A 23,308-nucleotide genomic window follows, 5' to 3' on the forward strand; every position below is an offset into this window, starting at 1 on the left:
GCGAGACATTTATAGATTTAAAAATAAAAGTGTTAATCCTTTTGTATTGGTTAAAATGGTTTAGGAATCCAGCCAAAGCTAATGTTAAATCCTTTCTAAAACATTAGACTTTAAAAAGTCAGAAGAGGCATTGCAAGCTTGCATATTTCCCTACAAAAAAAGTTATATTAACTGTGGATACATGCTACGTTATCCAGATGCATGTGTCATGTTCTTGATTTCTTTTGCATTCTTTTTAAAGCTCCAGCGCATTATCCACTGTTGGGCACTTACCTAAACTTTTTTAATATAAAGGTACTTGACATTTAAAGCAGCATTTTACTGAGCAGTGTTTGAGTTTGCTGAGAAAAACCGTGGAAATTCACATCTGGTAACCTTATGCGAGCTATGCACTATATTTCACACAGAGGGGGATATGGTATTTATTGATGAGAGTTCATATTACTTTGGTATGGAAACAGTTTTGGTGCTTCTCATATATGTATGGCTCTGTGTACAGAAAGACTTAGGCCTCGAGATCTACTGAACATTTCTAAATAAAGTATTGGGACCCTGTGTCTACATAGAGTGTGTGTTCTCTTTAGGTGGCTTCATTTAGGTTTTGGTTAAAAGGAAAACATGATTGGAAGGTCTTCACTATGAAGGTCGGCTAAGTGGATGGTGCATTGTGTCTTACAAGCAAACATTCTAACCATGTTGTATGTTCTCTTCTAAAGTGAGAAGTCATGCGTGCGAACCAGACCAGTACAAGAAGCCTGGAGGGTGCTCAGACATATGTCTGCTTGCCAACAGTCATAAAACCAGAACTTGTCGTTGCCGATCTGGATTCAGTCTTGGCAGTGATGGGAAGTCATGCAAAAGTAAGCACTCATCTTCAATAAGGACATAATAAAGACAAAAGGAGTACTTCAGATAAGTGTATTTTAACACAAGTGCTGTATTTATTTAATTTTTAGTAACTTCAATCAAAACTTTTGCTATTATAAAAAAAAAACGTGTAGTAAATGTTTAATACATCTTTATCAAGGTCTTTATAATTTGAACAGTTTACTTGTGAGTTTCTCAACTTAATGGTTTTTTTTTGCAGCTGCAAAGAACATACTCCTGCTGTAAACAGCATGGTTGATTTTTTTTTCTTGCAGTTGGAAAGAAAATCCAAGCTGAGGAAGTACACTTATGAACCTTTTACAGTAATATGAAAAAGTTTGGGAACCCCTCTTAATGGTGTTTTGTTTATTATTGGCTGAGCTTTCAAAGTAGCAACTTTCTTTTAATATATAACATGCCTTATGCATACAGTAGTATTTCAGCAGTGACATAAAGTTTATTGGAGAGTCTCTCTCTCTCTTCCCATCTTCCACAAACTGCAAATCCATTGACCATACAAAGCTCTAAACACTGACTGCACTGGCTGTTGCTGTTTTTTCATAGAAATATTGGTTGTGAAGATCATCATTTTAAAATCCTGGCTTACAATAAATGTACTGTCCCTATAAATTGGAGATTGTTTTCAACATTGGCTAACGATTAGGAACTGAAAAACTATGAATGTATGAACTTTGTGTTTTTATTTCATTCAGAACCAGAGCATGAATTATTCCTGGTTTATGGCAGAGGACGTCCCGGTATCATTCGAGGGATGGATATAGGTGCAAAAGTACAAGATGAGCACATGATCCCCATTGAGAACCTTATGAACCCACGAGCACTTGATTTCCATGCAGAGTACGGATTTGTATACTTTGCTGATACAACCAGTTTCCTCATTGGGCGCCAGAAAATTGATGGTAGTGCTCGAGAAACCATCTTGAAAGAAGGTATGGAATAAATAATACTGCATGCTATTAAAAAAAAAGTGTCTGTTTTTTGTGAACTTTGCACTGGATGGAATTTATCCCAAGAGTACTAAAAGAGCTTAGCTCTGTGATTGCCAAACATCATTACAAAATTTTTCTGGATTGGGTCTGGCATGGTGCCAAGAAATTGATGAATTGCTAATGTGGTGCTGCTTTTCAAAAAAGCCTCGTTAGTTTGACATTGTGGTATGAAAGTTTTGAAAGGGCTAGTAAGGCATAAGATACTTGAATACATTAAAAAACACAATATTATGAGTAAATAATGGAAACAGAATAAATGTGAGGTACACAGTAAATATTGTGTTGGAGGCATCCTTAATTGAGAATGATCTGGGATTTTTGTCCATAACCTCAAGGTGGTCACTGGTAAGGTCTCATCTTGACTATGAGAAAAGAAAGTCAAAGTTGGGATTGCTTTCTCTGGTGAAAAGGTGCTTTAAATGGGTCATAATTACTTTCTACAAGTACAGTACATTACATACCATTATAGACATAGCCGGGGGGATCTTTTTTTCCCATAGAAAAGTCACCAGGGGCCACCTCTTTAGACTAGAGGAACAAAACTTTCATTTGAAGCAGTGTAGGTGGTTCTTCACAGTGAGGACAGTGAGGTTGTGGAATGCACTGCCTGATGATGTTGTGATGGCTGATTCTGTTAATGCCTTTAACAGTGGCTTGGATGATTTCTTGAACAAGCATAATATCCAAGGCTACTGTAATGTTAAGATCTACAGTTAGTTTGGTGTGTGTATACAGTCGGACTTAGACTGGCCCAGCAGGATACCAGGAAAACTCCCGGTGGGCCCAGGTGTCAGTGGGCCTCATGCTGCTAAACATTTGGCTTATTTCATGATTCCCTATTTTCTAACAAAGTGACTAAATAGATGGAATCGTAGATTATAGTACATAAAGAAAGGAGAACAGAGGCTGAGTGAGTAGAGGAAGAATAATAGTACTGAGAGTGGGCCCTTGGTCTAAGGTTTTTGGGTGGGCCTCTGGTGTCCCAGTCCGACACTGGGTCAGTATATGTGTGTACCGGGGTACATTTGGAGAGGTTGAACTTGATGGATTTTGGTCCTTCTTTAACCCAAAGTAATTATGAAACTTTATGTAATCAATGTGGTGTTTAAAGGAATAGTTCAGTGTACAAATAAAAACTGGGGAAATAGGCTTTGCAAAATGAAAAATGTTTCTGATATGGTTAGTTAACCAAAATGTAAATTATAAAGGCTGGAGTGACTGGATGTCTAACATAAAAGCCAGAACACTACTTCCTGCTTTTCAGCTCTCTAACTCTGAGTTAGTCAGTGACTTGAAGGGGGACCATATGGGACAAACTGTTCAGTGAGTTTGCAATTGATCCTCAGTATTCAGCTCAGATTCTAAAGCAAACAGTTATGACCCATGTGGCCCCCCTCAATTCACTGACTAACTCAGAGTTAGAGAGCTGAAAAGCAGGAAGTTGTGTTCTGGCTATTATGTTAGATATCCAGTCACTCCAGCCTTTATAATTTACATTTTTGGCTAACTATATTAGAAACATGTTTTTATTTTGCTCAGCCTATCTATTTACCTAGTTTTTATTTTCACACTGAACAATTGCTTTAATAAGGGTGTGAGCAGTTTTTATTTTCTAATCTGGCAGCTGGGTTGTATCCCCCTTTAGTAATTGGTGCATGGCAAATATTGTACTTTGCTTAGGAGCATGGGGCAGGCTGAGGGCTGCTGCCTAGGACGGTGGTGGATATACTGTGAATCCAACCATGGCTGTGGGACAATCCCCTTTAACCACAATGTAGTTCTTCATGTAAAGAGCTAGAATTCCTGTCCAAGCATTTCTGTGCTGAATTTAACATGCCTGAGGTAATCAAGAGAGCATGACGTGCAAGGCAAACTACTGGTGGGAGGATAACATAAAAGAGTCTGTGTGGCCGTCATGGCTATGATTTATAATGATTTTATGCTCTCTTGCTTGCATCACGACATTCAGGAAAAATTATGGATAAATGTTAGGTGGATAGAGAAAACTGCCTCTGACTGCCAAATGATTCCCTTTCCCTCCTCCCTTAGATCCCTATGGCTTAAGCATTCTTTTATGCTTGTGACATGAGCTGTCCAACCCAGTAAAATCCAGCTAATTAACTAGGTGTGATGGTTCGTCTTTCTGACATTATTCCTGTCATTGGGCGATCTCAGCCCTAGGAGAGGAAAAACAGCTTAGCGCTGTCCACTCTGTGTATTGCAATTGCTCTTTTGTCTCTTTGTTTTTGTTTTCTTTTACAAAAGAACTTCAATTTTAAACGCATTACAAGTTTGGGACCTTCTAAATGAACATTTTTGAAGGGCCGCCTCTTCTGCTGGTACAGAGGGATGCGTGAATATCTCTATTGTTTCAGCTAGCAACATGAATAAACATGTTCAAAGATACTTGACATTCGAATGAAACTTTTGCCTCATCTGCCTAGCTCTGCCAATATAATACAAAAACCCAATATCCAGAAAGCTCAAATTCTTTATTATGACTGAATCGCAATTTCTCTGTAATAATAAGACCATACGCATACTTGTCATTAGCTTCAGCCAAATGTTGTGCCAAATCAAGCTGATCTGGCCATTTAGCTCAAGAACCAACCACTGATTAGATAGGTGAACAATCTCAGACCAGATATCCGTTAAGCAGGCTGTTTTTATTGGAAAATGTCTGGCTGAGTTGGCAGCTTATATTGGATCATATATGGGCACCTTTAAGGTAAAACATGATGCTCCAACTTATGAAAAGACCCCTTATACACATAAGCTCCGTTTTCCTGCCTATAAACGTTTGAATTCCTGTAAAGACTGTTATTATGTAATTATAATTATAATAATTATCAATGAATATGAATGTTTATTTCATATTAAGGCTTTGAGGTACTTGTAGGAGCTGAGTAAATGGTAGAGGAAAAGCTTTTTTTGTGTTCACTAAGGTCCCCTCAGGTGCATTGTTAGAAACCCTCCTGAGGATGCCTTTCTTTTTGTTAGCTTGACAAATCTCCCGCATTTTCGGGAGATTTGTCGTCCGCAGTCACGCATAAATAATCGCGGACAACTAATCTTCTCGTCGTGATAGGAATGATAGGGAGTTAACTCAAAATAACAGTACTGTACACATAATAAATACAGAGCATTGCACTATTATTTATTAGGCCAAAAATGCCAGGGAATAATAATGTTTCAGGGCTTTGCGCCACCATTTGTAATGTTAAAACAGGGATTTCTAAAATATTTTTTTTTAAAAGGGGTCCATCAGTCGGCAGTTCATAAGAAAAGTAATCTGTCCTGTGTGTTAAAGTCCGTAATGAAAAGAAACATTTACTGTAAGATATAGCAGAAACATTGATCTGGAAACATCTCGTAACTGGAGCTAAATTGTATTAAAATAGTGATGTCATTTAAAGGAGTTCAGGAAGCCTATTTGCTGGCTGAGGATCAAAAAAACTTACTTGGAAGACCACACCTGCCTTCCATGGATTATTTGTTTTCTTACACTTCATATTAACAGTATGGAATTTACAACCTTAATAAAACAACTATAAATAAAGAAATGATATGTTGCAATTCATTTCAATTCCAGCTTCTATAATTTGATATAAGCTTCTTCTCGTGGAAAGGAAAAACCTTTTAAATATATAAGCAGTTTTAAACTGCTAATACTAGACTTTCAACTCAATGGCAATCTTTTCAAAGTCAGCATGTCAGCCCTCAATCAGTGATATTTATAGTTAGGTTAGGTTGTTTACACTTTGAATGATAGCTGGTGGTATTAGAAGTCTAAAACTAAAATTTTTGAGTATAACGGTAGACACAATGCATTTCAGCTGGTGTTGGAGGCAAATATCTGTTCAGGGGAGCTTACCTCATATACTTGTTAATTTATAATATTATTAAGAATTACTGAGTGAAATAAGTCTACACTGTCTTCACTGCATATTGAAGATAAAGTGACTGATTTCAAGGGGATCTAAACCCAAAAAAACAAATAGATGTAAATTGCCTCTAAGTTCTCCTCTGAGCTCTTTAGTATTTTCTATTATTTTGTTGTTTCTGAGATATGAGCAATTTTAGACTGCTAATACCAGGCTTTCGACAAACTAACTCACATTCAGCCAGCAAAAAGCCTGTTGGGGTCTGTGATACACACACACAGAATTAGCTATGCTGTTATTGATATGCCTGTTTTTTCTGTGTAGATATTATACAGATGCTTGCTTTTGGCAAGGCCCATGGATAACCAGAGTACACAGAATGCACAATTCAGTCATTTGTTGTTTTTGTAGGTTGAAATAAAGCTGTTTTCATTGTTGGAATGCAGGTCATTACATGTTTTCCAGTACGTACGTTCCCAGCATTATATTTAAGCGTGAGACTTGTTTACTACATTAGGCTCCATCTGGTGTTCTGAATGTGTTCAGTGTTCACATTTCTATTTAATCTCGAAGCCTGTCATCAACAGGTAGACTGTACAGGTGGCCGTCTATGAGAAAGCTTAAGGAGAAGAGGGCGGTTTATATGCAGACTGTTTTATAGGCTTACAGTGAATGTACCTGAAATGCAAGTGTGAACTCTTAGGATTTATTGGAAGATTCCTTGTTACATATAGAGGAGACTGCATATTTTAAACGTGTGCAAATTGTATGGGTTTCTGTGGGTACCCCCAGTGGTATAACTAGATATTGCTGGGCCCCACAGCAAATTGTTTTTCAAGCCCCAAAAATGTCTAGAGGTTGACTTCTTTTACCAATATTTATTCAAAATGTATATGAATTACTTCCTCATGGGTCCCGTATACCTCCTGCTCCCCCCTGCAGCCACAGGGTCTGCTATGACCCTGTGTACCACTAAATGGGATTTCCCTAGACAGGGTGTTGCTATCTAGAGGGCTTTAGGGCTGGTGGGTATATTGTGCCTGCCTCTTCCACTCTTCTGCTGTTGGCTGTCCCTGTTCACTTCTCTTCCTTGTTTCATTAATCCCCAACATTACACGGCACTCCTTGGTCCGCAAGGCATTTCACATCTCATCTCACAAGACTATAATAATCACCCCGTAGAGGAGCAGCTGGCACTGAGATATATGCCACTGTGCAGGGGCAAATAGGTTCAGTGTGACTGACTGTATTCAAGCTACCTCTTATCAGCAGGCTTGATATAGCAAACCAATAAATGTGTACATAGGGGACATACTGCACTAAGCAACTCCACTTCTGACCTGTCTTCCCGTTTGTTCCCATAAATCTTGTGTTATATCGAGGAAAAGTCTGCAGCTAAATTTTTTTCAAGTTATGATCTTATTTGAAAAACTTCAGAAAGATCCAAGAAACAGCAAATACATTTATTAAACAACTCGGGACTTTTTTTCAATACCACTTCACGAGGAAACTTTGTGCGACTTCAGAAAACAAATCTCTCCGAGTGCCATCTCGCCGGCGATTTACATTCTAGCCAGCGGGAGGCAGTTTGTGGAGATTAGTCCCCCCGAAGAAGAGGAAATCTCCCCGAATCTGAGCGTGTGCCCTGACACTAATAATAAAACAGTACTTTGTACTTGCTCCCAACTAAGATATAATCAATCCTTAAAAACATCTTATTAATGTCTTATTTGAGGTATGGAGATCTTATGATGGATCCATATCCAACGATAGTTAAGTAGGTGGATTGGCAAGTCTTGTGAAATTGGGTAATTTCACATATAGGTAGGGTTTCCACAAATGGACAGGGATAAAGTCTTCAGTGGTTTGCATAATCTTAGGGATCTACGTGTGCCTATCTGACAATTAGTGAACCTCAAAAAAAAAAAAAAAAGTGTACAGACTGTACTGTCTGTAAATATGTATGTTCCATAAAATATAGGAAACCTAGAATTGTCAGTGATGGTAACTATTTGAAGGTACCGTTTCATTTCTATTCATTGCATTATTTTAACTACTGTAGAGAGTACAGATCATTCCTTCTATGCATATTTAAATGTAATGCATTCATTATAAATAAAGCTCATATGCATAGGCTTCCATGAAACACCATGTATATTTCATCACATTTTATAGAGAACTAAGGATTACCTTTCTAGACTAGCAAGCTGTTTTAATATATTAATAAACTGTCCTCTGTTAGCATAGAAAATAAAAACAAGTCTTAACTGATGTGTATTTTCCAAAGAAAAAAAAAAACAGGTTTGACACCCCCCTCAGCACCCACCCATGTCATGGTATAGAATTTTATTCTGACCTATAGGAAAATACAATGATATGAGCTTATGTTTTGTGTCTGTTTGTTTCGTTTCTCTGTTTATCCCCATGCGGAGTAGAGGCATGTTGCTTCCTGTCCAAATACTTGGAAAATGTCTGAGTTCTACAGTGCAGAAACTTACAATCCAACAACCATGCTCGGTGCTGTGTCAGACACTTAGGGCTGTATTTACATATCGCCATGTAAAATCATTACACATCATTACAAAATGATATAAAAGATGTAGAATTTGTGCTCTATTTATATTTTACCATTGTATTCCGTATGTGTTAGTTTATCTGCTTAGTTATTATCCCATGTGCAATAAGACACTTATTTTGAGCAGGAACAGTCACCCATAGCAACCAATAAGATGTTTGCTTTTAAACAGGTGCCCAGTTAATGCTTCCTGCTGATTGGTTGCTATGAGTTAGGCTGGAGATCCGCTCATTTGACCAGGTCCCCAAACAAACAGATCTCTTCATGATATGCCTACCTTGAGATGGGTGATATTGGGCTGATACGATTGTGGGCCCTAGGACCCAACAATCTGATCACAGCAAGGAGAATAAAGTCGATCGGATCATAGACCGCATCAACAAACTGATGCAGACCTCGATACAACAGGATTTTTAATTCAGGTAGCAAAATAATTTCAGGTGTGAAAAGTGGTTTAAAATGCTGTGTAAAAGTGGTCGTATCCTTTGTGTATGGTTTTCCAACAAATATCAGACTTTCACATACAAAACATAAAAAACCAGTATGCTGGATTGTTTTCAGGCATTTCATTTCCGCTCCCTTGTTTCTTGGCTCTGATCACCATTGAGGAGCACATGCTCTTTTTCAGTGATGAACGCCAGAAGCCAAGAGCACAGAAAGAGGCTGAACTTGGTATCTGCCAATGCTGCTTTGCAACTTTGCCTGAGGATGTTGGTACTGTGGAGCAGGACTTTGTATGGAAACTACATTGGATGGGTGCTTGTGTAAGGGCCTTAGTGGGAAAGATGCAGAGGTGTCCTCTGCACAACTAGAGGAATACCCAAAGATAACTTTGCCACTGCTTGTTGAAGCTATGCAGTGCAACCTCATGTTTTATAAGAGATGTAACTAGATTGTTCTTTAATATGTTTTGTAGGTATCCATAATGTAGAAGGAATTGCTGTGGACTGGATGGGAAACAACCTGTACTGGACAGATGATGGCCCAAAGAAGACTATAAGTGTTGCACGACTAGGAAAAGCTTCACAAACTAGGAAGACCTTGGTAGAGGGCACGATGACTCATCCTAGAGCAATTGTTGTCGACCCACTTTATGGGTAAGGTATAACAAGGACCTTCATTTGGAGCAGAGAAGACATATATTAGACAGATATTTTGTGGTACAAAACCTTTGTGCCTCTTTGGCTTAGAACAATAAATATTTAATATGCCGTTAAAACACCATGCTACAGTATAATGGATGTAAGAAAAAAATCATTTATCCTAAATGTTACATTTACTGCCATTGACCCAATACCTCCAACCTCATCAACTGTTTTCTGGCATTCTATGTTTTGGTTTTCCTGGAAGAAACCGAAAACAGGAATTGTCTGAGAAAAGTCATGGATAATTGCATAGGTTATGGCACACAATCAATTTGCTTTCTTTTTATGACAATAATCTCCTACGTGACCCATAGATATGGAGATGCATTAAAAGTTTTTGAGAAAGTTCTCAATGTTTTTTCTTCTTGTAAAAGTTGATGAGAAAATGACCTTGTGATGTTAAATAATAGTTAAGCACCATCTCCACATCCATTAAATGTATTTAGTAGTGTATTTGGCATGCTTCTAGAGAGGCATTCATTTATGAGCCCCCTCCCTTCTGTACCCCACCTGGGAAATGCTGCTCTCTGCACCAAACTCAGGATCAGTTAAGACAGGGCCTCATTGCATGCTGTGCCTCCTGCTCTTCCCTAATGTGTTTGAATGACTTGATGACAAGTGGGCTGTAATGGTTCCAAGTACTTTATTTAACTAAACAAATTTGTACAGGGTATAATGTTCATGCTTTTAAATGTCTATTGACCATATTCCATATTCTTGCTGAGAAAATTCAAGTACTTTAGGATAGTGTTTAGTGCTATCAGCATGGCCAGCCTTTAGAAACTTATGCCATTAGAAACTCTCTTATATTTAAAGCTGGATGTACTGGACAGACTGGGAAGAGGATCCCAAAGAGAGCAAGCGTGGAAAGATTGAAAAAGCTTGGATGGATGGTTCCAACCGCGTCGTATTTGTCACATCAAAGACTGTTCTCTGGCCTAATGGATTAAGTATTGACATTCCAAACAAGATTTTGTACTGGGTAGATGCCTTCTATGATCGTATTGAAATGATCTACACCAACGGTACAAACCGCAAGGTAGGAAAATGTTCAATTTGGGTTGACAATTATATTTTGTAATTGGGAAAATTAATAGAATTCAGACATTTATGGGAAAATATTGTAAAATATAATACATACTAGCTTCTAAATGATTACATGGGACCCTGCCTTTTAATGTTTTTTTTGTTTAACAGCCTTTATCATACCTGTGCATTTTTAAAGGAGACATAGCTTAACTAAAAACTCATAATTTTGTAGGCAATATTGGATAATATATACTGCTGGTTTCACTTTGAGCTAAAAACTTATAATTTTTTTTTTTACATTTTTATTTTATTTGAGTTTAACAGTTCCAATTCTTGAACATATGGAACAAAGAATTAACAAAGAAAAAGCATTTTGTATGGGGTTCCATTTTGTATGGTGTTTGGAAGAAAGATAATTGTATGAAATAATGTGCTTCATAAGTAGATGACTCTGACCTAGAAATAAATTCAACTAATATAAAGTTACGTTAAAGCCTGCTATGAAACAAAGTCAGATTTTGACTAGGTGGTCAGATGTGTTTTCTTTTTATACTGGAACTATCTTTTTTTATAGCCTGACCTGTCCTGTTGTTGTTTTCCTACAGCCTGTGTATGAAGGTCAGGAGCTAAACCATGCATTTGGCCTTTGCCACTACGGAAGCTATCTCTTTTGGACAGAATACAGGAGTGGTAGCATCTACCGGATGGATCAAGCCTCCAAAATTATTACACTTTTAAGAAATGAAAGGCCACCCATCTTTGAAATTAGAATGTATGATGCCCAGCAGCAGCAAGGTAATTTGTATGCCTTAAAAGTTAACACTTAGACTAAGGGGGTTATTTACTAAACTCCGATTGCAAAAATCACAATTTGTGAATTTTTTAATACAAAATCAGACTTTTTTTAAAAAAAAAAAATCTAAATTTTTTTGGAATTTAATAAACCTAGAGGATGGAAAAGTCAGAATCAGAAAATCCGGCATCTCAGACTCAATGATTTTTTGATGTGTGCTGGGTTTTGTGGAATACCCCAAAGTTTTCAGAGTTTTCGGGGAAAAAAACATGAGACATCTGAGTTTTCAGGTGAAAAATGTATGAAAGTCAAATGAAAAATCAGAAAAAAAAAATCAGAAAAAAATAGACCTCTAATCATGCATGTTTTTGGCTTTAAAAGTGGGCTCCAATGCGTGCCGTGTGAATAATGGAGGGTGCAGTAGCCTCTGCCTTGCTGTTCCTGGGAGCAGACAGTGCGCCTGTGCTGAAGATCAAATTCTGGATGATGATGGTGTCACCTGCAAAGGTACAGTAGGTGTTGAAGGTTGCCTTTTACTGGAAATTACTTAAGAATCACTTATCTGCTGTTTGTCAGCATTAAAGTAATGCATGTTTATGAACCATATTTTCCATTTATCAAGTCTGTTTAAGTAGGGAACTGGCCCTCAGGAAAATTTCCGCAATAAATAACCCATGCCTTTTGAAATATGCAAAGTTTTCTCCTATAGTGTCCTGCTTTCCATGGTCAATGATAAATACACCCCAATGAGCCTATTACTGTATATCGGAGGTTGCTAGTATGTGTAACTGAAACGGAGAGCCCTGTACATGTAACCCTGGGCAAGAGTGAAGGGATCAGAATAAACCTAAGAACAAGAAGATGGGAAACAACTGGGAGAAAACCTTTCCTGTCTTGAAGCTGCTTCACAGTGTACAGCTGTTATTTGGAAGCATACAAAAAATGCCAAATTCAAGTTATTGTAACTGTTTTCATTTTCACTTCCCTAGCGTACTGTTCTGTGATATTTGTGAAAGTAGGCAATGATGTTCTAATGATGCTCTGTGATGCATTAAAGCTTTGCATGATTTTCTAGTGGCTTCCTTTAGCTCTGGCTTTTCTACCAGCCATCAACCTTCACTTTAATTCCCCAAATACAAATGCCTGCCAATGGATTTATAAGGCACAGCGTTCCCTGATGCTCTTTTAATTAGCTCTGTTTTTAGGATGCCAAGCTCTGCAGCTCATCTTTTTTTTTTTTTTTTTTTCCCTCAAGCCAACCCATCTTACATCCCTCCTCCCCAGTGCCAAACAGGGGAATTTGCCTGCAAAAACAGCCGATGCATCCAGGAGCGTTGGAAGTGTGATGGTGACAATGATTGCTTGGACAACAGTGATGAGGCCCCAGAGCTGTGCCGTAAGTGATTTAGTGGGACAGATAAATCTAAGGATCTGCATGTAGAATGTCTGGTCATCCACAGTATAACGGTAATGAATTTCTCTGTAGTCTACTTGGAAACTACAATGTGCTAGATTATATTTATCTACAGTTCTTAAATGAAAGAATGATTTATTACTTGAAAGCCATCACACCTTTCATAACCATTTGATGGCTGTGAGTACAACGCATTCCACCATTGTTTTAATGGAAAAATCAATTCGAGCAGAAATGTGCCTTGGAGATCGATCTTATATTGAAATACCATGCAGTGCTTCTGCGTCCAGAGGACAGGCTTCAAAAGCAGTGCTGTGAACAATATATTCTCTTACCTTCTGTTGTTCTGGGACAACCAGGGCAAGAGGGAAGCAGTGACTGTGATTTTTTTTCTCCCCTTCCTTCTTCCCAGCTGAGACAGAGATGGCTTGCCTTTTGACCATTAAAGCTAAAGCCGTGGAGGTAGTAATGCCACGTTAACTAAACAGAGGGTAGCCAGCGTGCTGCCAGCAGACTTGATGCTGTTGCTTTTCTGACAGCGATTTTAAAATGAATCAAAGCTCAGTGGTTCTGTGAGAAAGATGTACCATCCAAAGTGGCTAGCTAGTTTACCAAATTTAACACTTTCCACTTATAAATATATAAAATAATGTTAAGTACCTGTACAAATTTCTAAATGAAAACTAATGCATAACATTTTAGCAGGGAAGTTTTATAATGGATAATTTTCATAGCTCTGAGTTCTGGCCTTCATACTATGAGTAGATATTCAGTTGTTTATGATCAATGCAGGTCAAGGTGCACATAAATTGAAAATAATGAATATAGCGATTTGGCCCTCATGAATAATGTGTGGGAAATTGTAATTTTAATGAAAGTAATCTCATCCCTGCTCAATGACTGTAGTGTTTCTTCCTTGGTGTTGTAGTTCTTATTAATTAGAACTTAGAGATTGTCCATGGTCTACAGGAGACTGGATGTCTGAAAAAGATAATTTGACCAGGAGCGGTGAATATACAAGCACAGTATATGGGCACAGGGATATCAATATATAGGGATTGTGGTTGGCTGATACTGTTCATTGTATATCTCTAGTATCCATTAAATCACGTATGCAGTCTATTATATCATACATGTATAGAGAATTCCTGGTGGGATTTATGAAGACATGAGGCTAGACTCTAGAGGGTGCAAGGTAAAGCAGCTAGACTGGTGAGGACAGGGAATGAGGAAGGTGATGACTGCAGGCAATTTGTGATGTACCTTATTTTAATGAACAATGTATTTGGGATTCATTCCTAAATTCTTTATTATTTCCATGCCCAGATCAGCATACTTGTCCCTCTGACCGTTTCAAATGTGAGAACAACCGTTGCATCCCCAATCGTTGGTTGTGCGATGGCGATAATGACTGTGGTAACAGCGAGGATGAATCCAACTCTACTTGCTCTGGTGAAGATCAGTGTTTATTTCCTGCGCTCTCGTTTTCTACCTTAGTCAACATTTATCTTATTTCTTCTTGTAATGATTGCCTTGTTTTCAAACGTGCTACTCTTATCTCTTTTTATAGCTCGTACTTGCCCATCTAATCAGTTCTCTTGTGCCAGTGGTCGTTGTATTCCCTTGTCTTGGACCTGTGATCTGGATGATGATTGTGGTGATCGCTCAGATGAATCTTCTAAATGTGGTAAGATCGATGACCTACTGCTTTATAGTGTTTTCATATAAAGCTCTGATACTCTAAATTCTAGTTGTAGGGTCAGCAGGACTAACAGGGCAAGCAAGGCAAGGAGTAACTTTTTAGGCTATTGTTGCCCCAACACCCATCAAAAACCAAAGAATCTAATTTGTTTTATGTGCTGCCATATTTATATTTAAAGCCAGCTCTGTTCTTAAACTTCTGTGATGGGGTCTCCTTGAACTGGTGGGACACCATAGAAATAAGTGACCACTAGACAGGCTAGAATCTAGAGATTCTTGTATTCTTCTCAGAGATGTTGCTATGATTTAAGCATCTGGTTTTTGTTTTAAGTTATCCAACGTCTGGTGAACTAATGCTCCCAGCCACCCAAAAGCCAACTGTGGAGTGGATATTGGGATATCAGCAATGACTGGAGCAACACACCTTTGTACTGTCAATGCAATCTGCTTACTTCATTAAAATCCTAAATTGATGCGGAAACTCTTCAGCTTTGTCAATAGATGTGTGGTCATTTAACAGAGAAATTGTCCCTTTTCTTTGTATTATATAATAAAGCAGATTGGCAATGCAGATGCAATGTCAGGGCAGCTCGGGCTTCAGCTACTGCAACTCATTTACAGAGTATTAATCTCATTAGCTTGCAATGCAATTAATTAACTTTATTAACTATGTAAATGAGCCATGAAGGACTCCACCATGTACAGTAGTTGAATCTTAAAACAGCCCTGACTCTTCATAGCTTAATGCTACTGAACTGTGCAGCAAGGTAGCGGAGTGACCCCCTCCTCCATTGGCACAGCACAGAACCCCTGGTTCCAAAACTGAGAAATTCATCTGTTTCTGAACACAAATGGCATAGCAAGAAGAGATAATCACATAAGTCAACATTTATTTTAGTCTACAAATAATAATCATACAGAAGTAGGATCCCATATCTGGAAACCTGTTATCCAGAAAGCGGTCTTATCTCCAATAGATGGGTCTAATAATTGAATCTTTTAAAAATGATTTCCTTTTTCTCTGTAGTAATAAAATAGTACCTTGTACTTAATTCTAACTAGAATATAATTAATCCTTACTGCAGGCAATCCTATTGGGTTTAATTTAAAGTTAAATGTTTTTTTTAGTATATTTAAGGTATGGAGACCCAAATTACAGAAAGACCATTCTGGATTAGAGGCTCATTGTCCAGACCCCTTGCTCCAGGTCCTAAGCATTCTGGAAGACAGGTCCCATACCTGTAATAGGATGATAGATAGTGTATGCAAGAAAGTCAGCCTTCCAAGCTCAGATAGGTTACAAAATAGATGGTACAATACACCAGAAACCTAGAAACATGCAAAGGCACATGTAGTCACTGGAGAACTTAAGGGGTACCCTACATTGGTTTAAACACGTTTTTGTTTTTTCAACAGCTTATCCAACCTGCTTCCCTCTCACACAGTTCACTTGTAACAGCGGGCGATGCATCAACATCAATTGGCGCTGTGATAATGGTAAGTGTTCTAAATTTCCATTGTTGACATTAGAAATGATAACGTCCTGTTACTGATTTCACCAACCTCAGTCCTTGTTAAAACTGGACACATATGGAATGATCAGGTTCGCCTATTTGCCTAATGGTGTTTGTTTTTGTACACAGATTTCATTTTACTTTCCAATTTAGTTTTACTAGACTGCTAACAATCTTGCATGCACTGATATATTGTCGCAGCATGATAAAGTGTGCTCCAATGTTGTACTTTTACACCCTATACACAGTTGCAGCCACAATTTGTATCTCTTGGTTATTATTACTACTGTTACTGAATACTCATGTCAGGCTTGAGATTGGACATTTTCTGGAGTCATGAGCTGGTCATTTAGTTAGAAGCAAATAAAAAAATACCCAAGACTTATTGGGGCTCATTTAATTATTATATTATACTATCAAGCAGCAGAGACAGTCAGGAAAAGAAGGGATTTATAGGGTATTAAAAAATTGACATTGCCAGCAAATATAATATACTGGATACAGCCCTAGCTGGTGACGTATGGTCTAGGCCAGGCAAATACTGGATGGCTGGTAACCCTAACGCTATCTGAACTTATAGATTTTTTTTTTTTTTTTTAACACACACATCCGATTTCATAGATTGAAAGGAAACCAAGTCTAAGGGGTTTGGGAAATAGTTCATATAAGTCAGAGGCAGATTATCCTGGTTTACTTTCAAACTGTGGAATCGGGTATGTCAGCTTGTGTCATGGCAGAAATAGCACTGCTAGCAGTACAGAGCATTAAACAACCAGACAGATATTGCTTTCAGTTTCAATTATATTTACAAATCACTTTAAAACCAATGATTTGCTGCATTCATTATGCCTGTATGTTAATTAGAATACTGTACCATATTCCCTAATCAGCACCTTGCCCAGAGATCGGCCACTGAGGGATTTACCAACATGTCTGTAACTGAGACACTTGCAGGGCCTCGTGCCATACTGTAAAGCATTGGTCCTCAACCTTTTTAACCAGTGAGCAACATTCAAATGTAAATGAAAGTTAGAGAGCCATAAAAGCATGCAAAAATTCCTCATGGTGCCAAATATGGACTGTGATTGGCCATACAGTAGCCCCTATTTGGACTGGCAGCGTATGCTTTGTTTGGTAGTACACAAGGGGGCAGATTCACTAAGGGTCGAATTTCGAAGTTAAAAATACTTCGAAATTCGACCCTCGAATTGAAATCCTTCGACTTCGAATATCGAAGTCGAAGGATTTAGCGCTAAACGTTCGATCGAACGATCAAAGGATTTTTCGTTCGATCGAACGATTAAATCCTTCGAATCGAACGATTCGAAGGATTTTAATCAAACGATCGAACGAATATCCTTCGATCAAAAAAAGTTTAGCAAGCCTATGGGGACCTTCCCCATAGGCTAACATTGACTTCGGTAGGTTTTATCTGCCGAAGTAGGGGGTCGAAGTTTTTTTTAAAGGGAAAGTACTTCGACTATCGAATGGTCGAATAGTCGAACGATTTTTACTTCGAAACTTTCGATTTCGTTCGAATTCGAACGAATTTAACCAATTCGATGGTCGAAGTACCCAAAAAATACTTCGAAATTCAAATTTTTTTCATTCGAATCCTTCACTCGAAGTTAGTAAATCTGCCCCATAGTGTTTATGCGACTAAAGCTTGCCTTCAAGCTAGGAATTCAAAAATAAAAACCTGCTTTGGGACCAAAGGTAGCAACGTCCAATGGAGTGATGAGCAACATGTTGCTTATGAGCCACTGTTGGGGATCACTGCCCTAAAATCATGTTCACTCACTTCACTGGAAACTATTTAGATGGTTCAAATCTTCTTCTGTTTTTGTGTTTTTTGTGTGTCCTCTCTGTTATTTTTTTTATTATTTTCTTGTTTATTGTGTTGTTAATGTGTTGAATGTCTTGTCTTTGGTTGGTTTCTCTGTGTTTCAGAAAAAGATTGTGGGGATGGCTCTGACGAAATGAACTGTCCAAAGTCTGCCGGTTAGTGCATAGATCAACATGCACCATAGGAATGCTAGAAACTAGATGTAGCAGAGCTATGTCGTGTGCTTTATTTTCACAGCCAGATTTGATCTTAATTGAATAATAGGAAAGAAGCGCTATGTGTTGTATACTTAAAAGAGGGACCTCTATGTTACGTTTTCAGTATATTACATTGGAAATTGATACTGCATGGAACTTTGTGCAGTCAACTGTGAAAATCATTTGGGAATAATAAAATAAATAAAAAATAAAATAAAAAAAAATAAACAAAAGGAAATGAACAGCGTTTTGATGGCGCACACAATACATCCTTCTGCCGCATAACTGCATCCAAGACCATTATAGGGAAAAGTTTTTTGTTCAAAAACAGTGTTTTTGAAAATTACAAAAAGGAATACCCATTGTTCTGTTTCAGGGCAGCAGAATCCTTTTTAGTACAGCCGCTTGACACTGGGACAAGGCCTCATTGAAAGAAAATCAATCATTATTTTAGACACATGGCAGACGATGAGGTGGTTGCTGGAATACAAAGCAGGACAAACCATTTAGATGTGATGTGGGGTTTAATGAACCAACTTCTGCTGAATCTGACATATACCACTGTGTGTAGTTAGAGGTCATAAAGGAGCTGCAGTGACTGAACAAAAAAAATAATAGAAGGATTGAGAAAAAAAAAATGACCACTAGTTACATGTTTAGAAGCAATAAAATAATATTCAGTTTACAGTAAATGTGAAATCCTTGCTCCAGTAAAATCCCCATCGAAGGTAACATTATGTTAGCTTTCTGTTTGTATCCAGGCTCACTAAGATTTGGTAGGAAGCTGTCTGTACACATGGTGCATGTATTGATCTATGCAGTCTCTCTGTGTTTCTCTCTCTCTCTCTATGTAGTTAGAGCTTGGGAATGCATTATAACTAAGCATTTGCTATAACTGCGCCTCGGTTGGAAGGGTATGGCTTTCCTACTTGCTTTCAATTGGACTTTCTATTGCACATTATCTGTGTTTATTTTCATTTGTATGCCCAACTATCATTAATTAGATGCTGCTTAATGATCCACACGTTCTATGTTGATACCCCATTACTATTCATTGTTGGCGGAAGGCAATTCTTAAAAGCCAATACTTTAAATTCTGAATGTGAACTGGACATTATTTTAGGAATTTATTTTAAGTAGAGGTCTAGCTATTCAGAGCTGGTTACTCACTGCAATCAAACATACTGAAAAAAGGACTTCTGCCAGTTGCATTGCCAAAAGTTGGTTGTGCATTCCGGTGACGAATTGCATTTTTTCTGCTTTTATTAATGCTTTGTCTCTTTAAGCTTCTTTCTGTTTCTTAACACCAATGTTTCTTCTTCAGACAATGACTGTGGGGACAATAGTGATGAGGACGGGTGTAGTCATTCCTGTTCCAGTACCCAGTTCAAGTGCAATAGTGGTCGCTGCATCCCTGAACACTGGACATGCGATGGAGACAATGACTGTGGGGACTATAGTGATGAGACTCATGCTAATTGCACCAATCAAGGTAAAAAGCTAAGCAAGTCCCTCTTCTGTCCAGAAGCAAGATGTTTGAACTTATTGAACCAATCCTTGCAGCCTGCATAAACAATGGCACTTTTTGGAGTCCAGCAATGTAACTTAAAAGTATTCCCACACCCCCTGGCACCAGTAAAAGTGTTAAACGCCTAATTCTTCCACAACTGGACTAACTTCTTGCTCCCCAGAAGTTGATGAATGAGCTGTGTCTGTTTATATGTTCCAGTGTGGGTCATTACACAACTCACTGCTTTCTTTAGGGCCCAATATCCCCCTATACAATGTGTGACAAACTGTTTCTCTGTTCTCCATTCTCTGCATAGTAGAAAACTAATGTATGGTCTCTGTTTATGCAGCTACTCGTCCTCCCGGAGGCTGCCACATCGATGAGTTCCAGTGCCGTTTAGATGGGCTGTGTATCCCTAGCCGATGGCGCTGTGATGGGGACACAGACTGTATGGACACCAGTGATGAAAAGAACTGTGATGGTGTTACACATGCTTGTGATCCCAATGTGAAATTTGGGTGCAAGGACTCCGGTAAGATAACTGTGCTTAATTCCTTTTACAGCGTATACAGTTAAGCTACTGTTTTCCTGACCAAATTAATTGGACATCTGCCCATCCAACATCTCATTGCAACACCAAGGGTATAATGTATTTTGTTCTCTCTTGAGCTGTGGTTATGTTCAAATTCCTATGGGCAGCCTTTCCACTAGATGTGGGATATGAATCAGGCCTGTTTTGCATCTAGGTTCCAGTTTATTCCACAAATGTTCATGTTAGTCGATTCGGGCCAATCAAGTTCTTCCATTTCTATCTCACCAAGCCCATTCTTTATGGACTTTACTTTGTGCACAGGGTTATTATTCTGCTGAAACAAGAAAAGGCCTTTACCAATATGGTTCTGCAAACTAGGGAGCATGGAATTGTCAACATCTGATGCAGTGACACCTGTATTTACTAAATTGGCACCTGCATTGGCAGTGATGGCTGTTGCTTAAATAGTCACATTTAATAAGAAGGGGAGCCCACATGCTTTTATCTGTATAGGGTATATTGAGCTTGGGAATCCATGATGATCATGATCAACTGCTACACAAGTATGATTTAAAAGATTTCAGTGGTAAGCTTGAAGCAATTTTATATGGGCTAGATATGGAGGAGTATACAGATGCCTGTACACCACTTTTTATATCTTGCCTAGGAAAAGTTGAATGTATAATCATTTACCTAATTTTTTGTTTTCTCTAACTTCTATAATGCATTTACTACTTCCGATTGGTTGATCTTCCTTTAATTGTACACTGGTTGGTTACAATGTTCTATATCTTCTCATAACCCTCCTGCAGCTTTATAATTCCTTGTAAGAAAATAAGGGGTTCAGTCTCGCAGGCCAGAGAATGGTGTCATGTCTTAAAGCAAGAGGCATATCCAATCACCAGTGGCCAGCAATAAATCATTACATATATAGCATTTCGATTTTGGAGGTGTTAATCTAAACAATAAATACAGTAATAATAATTCATGCTCCTTTCAGAAAACGCTGACTAGTGTGTTGTGTTTTCTGGCTAAATTATATACTATGTAGTCTACCTGGGACAGGAATGTCCAATAATTATCCCTCCAAGACAGCACCAGACTAGACACGGGCCTCCTTTATGGCTGGATAATTCCTCATATTCATTATTTTTACATTTCAGTATGTTTCATATTTACTGTATAATGTAAAAAATGTTAAAATAAAAATGACTGATAATTCTTAGTCCCACTGGACATACTACCTAAGCCTTAATTATCTGTAACTGAACAGATAATTAATCTAAAACAACTGGTACAACTGATAACATTAGCTGCTGATATTTCTGTGATGCTGTTGAGCAACCAGTATCAATCAGTGTACAGATTTTAATACTTCATCTTAGTGATGGAGCAGAATAAAATAAATTCATTTTTAAAATGGTAAAAGTTTTATGTTGGCGAACTTCCCCTGTACCTACAGAGTTTACGTGCAACTTTTTAGGCAGCTTTAAAAAGTGTCTCCTTTGATATATAATGTGAGAATTTGATCTGCTGTGTGTGCTTATTTATAGCATAGATGTGCTTATTTGTGTTTTTTTAGGAAAGTGAATGTCACAGTTGAATATAGGCAAAACTGAGATTGTTCTCAGCATGGCCATAAAGCATCACAATAGAGCTACCAGGGTATCAAGGAATTCTCTATGTATGAACTCTCTTTATTGAAACATGGCCCATAAGTTAAAGGTCTCTAACTCCAAAAAATGAATGGCTGTAAACATACCTAGCACCCAAGTGTGTGCCAAGCACTTTTGTAATTAACTTTCATATTTTTTGTGGTTTCTGAGATAATCAAAAACAGTATTTCAGCGATTTTAGACTGCTCATATCAGACTTTAGGTTCAACAGCTCTCTCTGGTTGCATAGACAGTTAGCCTATTTATCCTGCTGTGTAAAAAGTGGAGTGAAGCATCACTGGTGATGTCGCCCAGAGCAACCAATCGGCAATTCGATTTCAACCGTTAGAAAACAAAAGCAAAAATCTTATTGGTTGCTATGAGCAACATCACCGATAATGTTTCACTCCACTTTATACACTGCATGGTAAATAGAACCCTTTGTGTGGCCAAAGTGCTGTACTTCAAAAGAGAGCTGTTGATCCAAAAAGCCTGCTATTAGCACTTTAAATTGCAAAAGTGCTTAGAAATAGGTCTCCTTTAAGATGTATGCAACCAAAATAAGCTAGAGAATATGATGGTGCAGAGGTTAGTATGGCTGTACTGAGGTCTGACATGGAAACGCCCACTGCATATAAAATACAAATAATTTGCATATGCAAATTAGTGGTGTGAAGGGGAAAACATTTTTATTTCCTTGTTTTGTGACAAAAAGTCACGCGATTTCCCTCCCCACCCCTCGTTTGCATATGCAAATTAGGATTCGCCCAAATCCTGGCCGAATCCCGAACCGAATCCTGGATTCGGTGCATCCCTAATACAAAGTTTCCAAAGAGAAGTCTTGCAGGAACATTTCTTTCAAAACAAAACAAACAAAAAAAAATAATGCAGTCTTTAGCTTATCAGAGCAGGCGATAATAAGGCATAAATGCCAACTCAGGGGTGGTGCCATTGGCTCCCACTAACTTGTAAGGTGTGATAACAGTCTCTGTGTGTAAAAATAAATGCATCAGAAAGATTGCCTGTCAGTGCTGAGTGAGTCAATGCTTGCGAAAGATTAAGTCTCACCAAAAACATCTATCAGTCCTTTTACATGAAGGTGTTATAATGTGAGTTCCCTATGTTCACGACAGCCAGGTGCATCAGTAAAGCTTGGGTATGTGATGGAGACAGCGATTGTGAAGATAATTCTGATGAAGAGAACTGTGAATCTCTGGTGTGCAAATCTCCGTCTCACACCTGTGCCAACAACACGTCCATCTGTCTTCCTCCAGAGAAGCTCTGTGATGGGAATGATGACTGTGGAGATGGTTCTGATGAGGGAGACCTGTGTGGTATGTATGGCTACCAATGACCATATCCCTTCATGTTAACATTGATGAGAATGTAGAGCACTTTTTGTAGGTAAACCTGGATATTTGTTTTATTCAATTCCGCTTACTCTTTCTTTTTTTTGGACTATTGTCATGTAGGTTTTTTTGAGGGGGAATAAGAGTTCTAAGCCCTTAGCTAAGGCTAAAATGATTGCACGGGAGGAGACCATATCTATTGTGGCTAGAGGACCTCTTCTTTTATTATGGTTATTGCTGCAGGTGCATTTGAAGCTGGTACTCAGCCTGTCTATACTAAATTATCC

The 23,308-nt window shown here is 38.2% G+C and overlaps 1 protein-coding gene across 1 annotated transcript in view; it reads left to right on the plus strand.

Annotated features, from left to right (window-relative positions):
- lrp1.L (LDL receptor related protein 1 L homeolog) overlaps positions 1–23,308 on the plus strand; it is a 189,981-nt gene that overhangs the window by 85,794 nt on the left and 80,879 nt on the right. The window contains 13 exon segments of the mRNA XM_018247455.2: positions 717–860; positions 1,581–1,817; positions 9,253–9,433; positions 10,298–10,520; positions 11,116–11,305; positions 11,685–11,810; positions 12,559–12,699; positions 14,044–14,169; positions 14,288–14,404; positions 15,835–15,915; positions 19,300–19,467; positions 19,835–20,017; positions 22,806–23,006. Of these exon segments, the coding sequence (XP_018102944.1) occupies positions 717–860; positions 1,581–1,817; positions 9,253–9,433; positions 10,298–10,520; positions 11,116–11,305; positions 11,685–11,810; positions 12,559–12,699; positions 14,044–14,169; positions 14,288–14,404; positions 15,835–15,915; positions 19,300–19,467; positions 19,835–20,017; positions 22,806–23,006 (2,118 nt within the window).

Source organism: Xenopus laevis, chromosome 2L, assembly GCF_017654675.1.
Source record: "Xenopus laevis strain J_2021 chromosome 2L, Xenopus_laevis_v10.1, whole genome shotgun sequence".
NCBI classification, from domain to species: Eukaryota; Metazoa; Chordata; class Amphibia; order Anura; family Pipidae; genus Xenopus; species Xenopus laevis.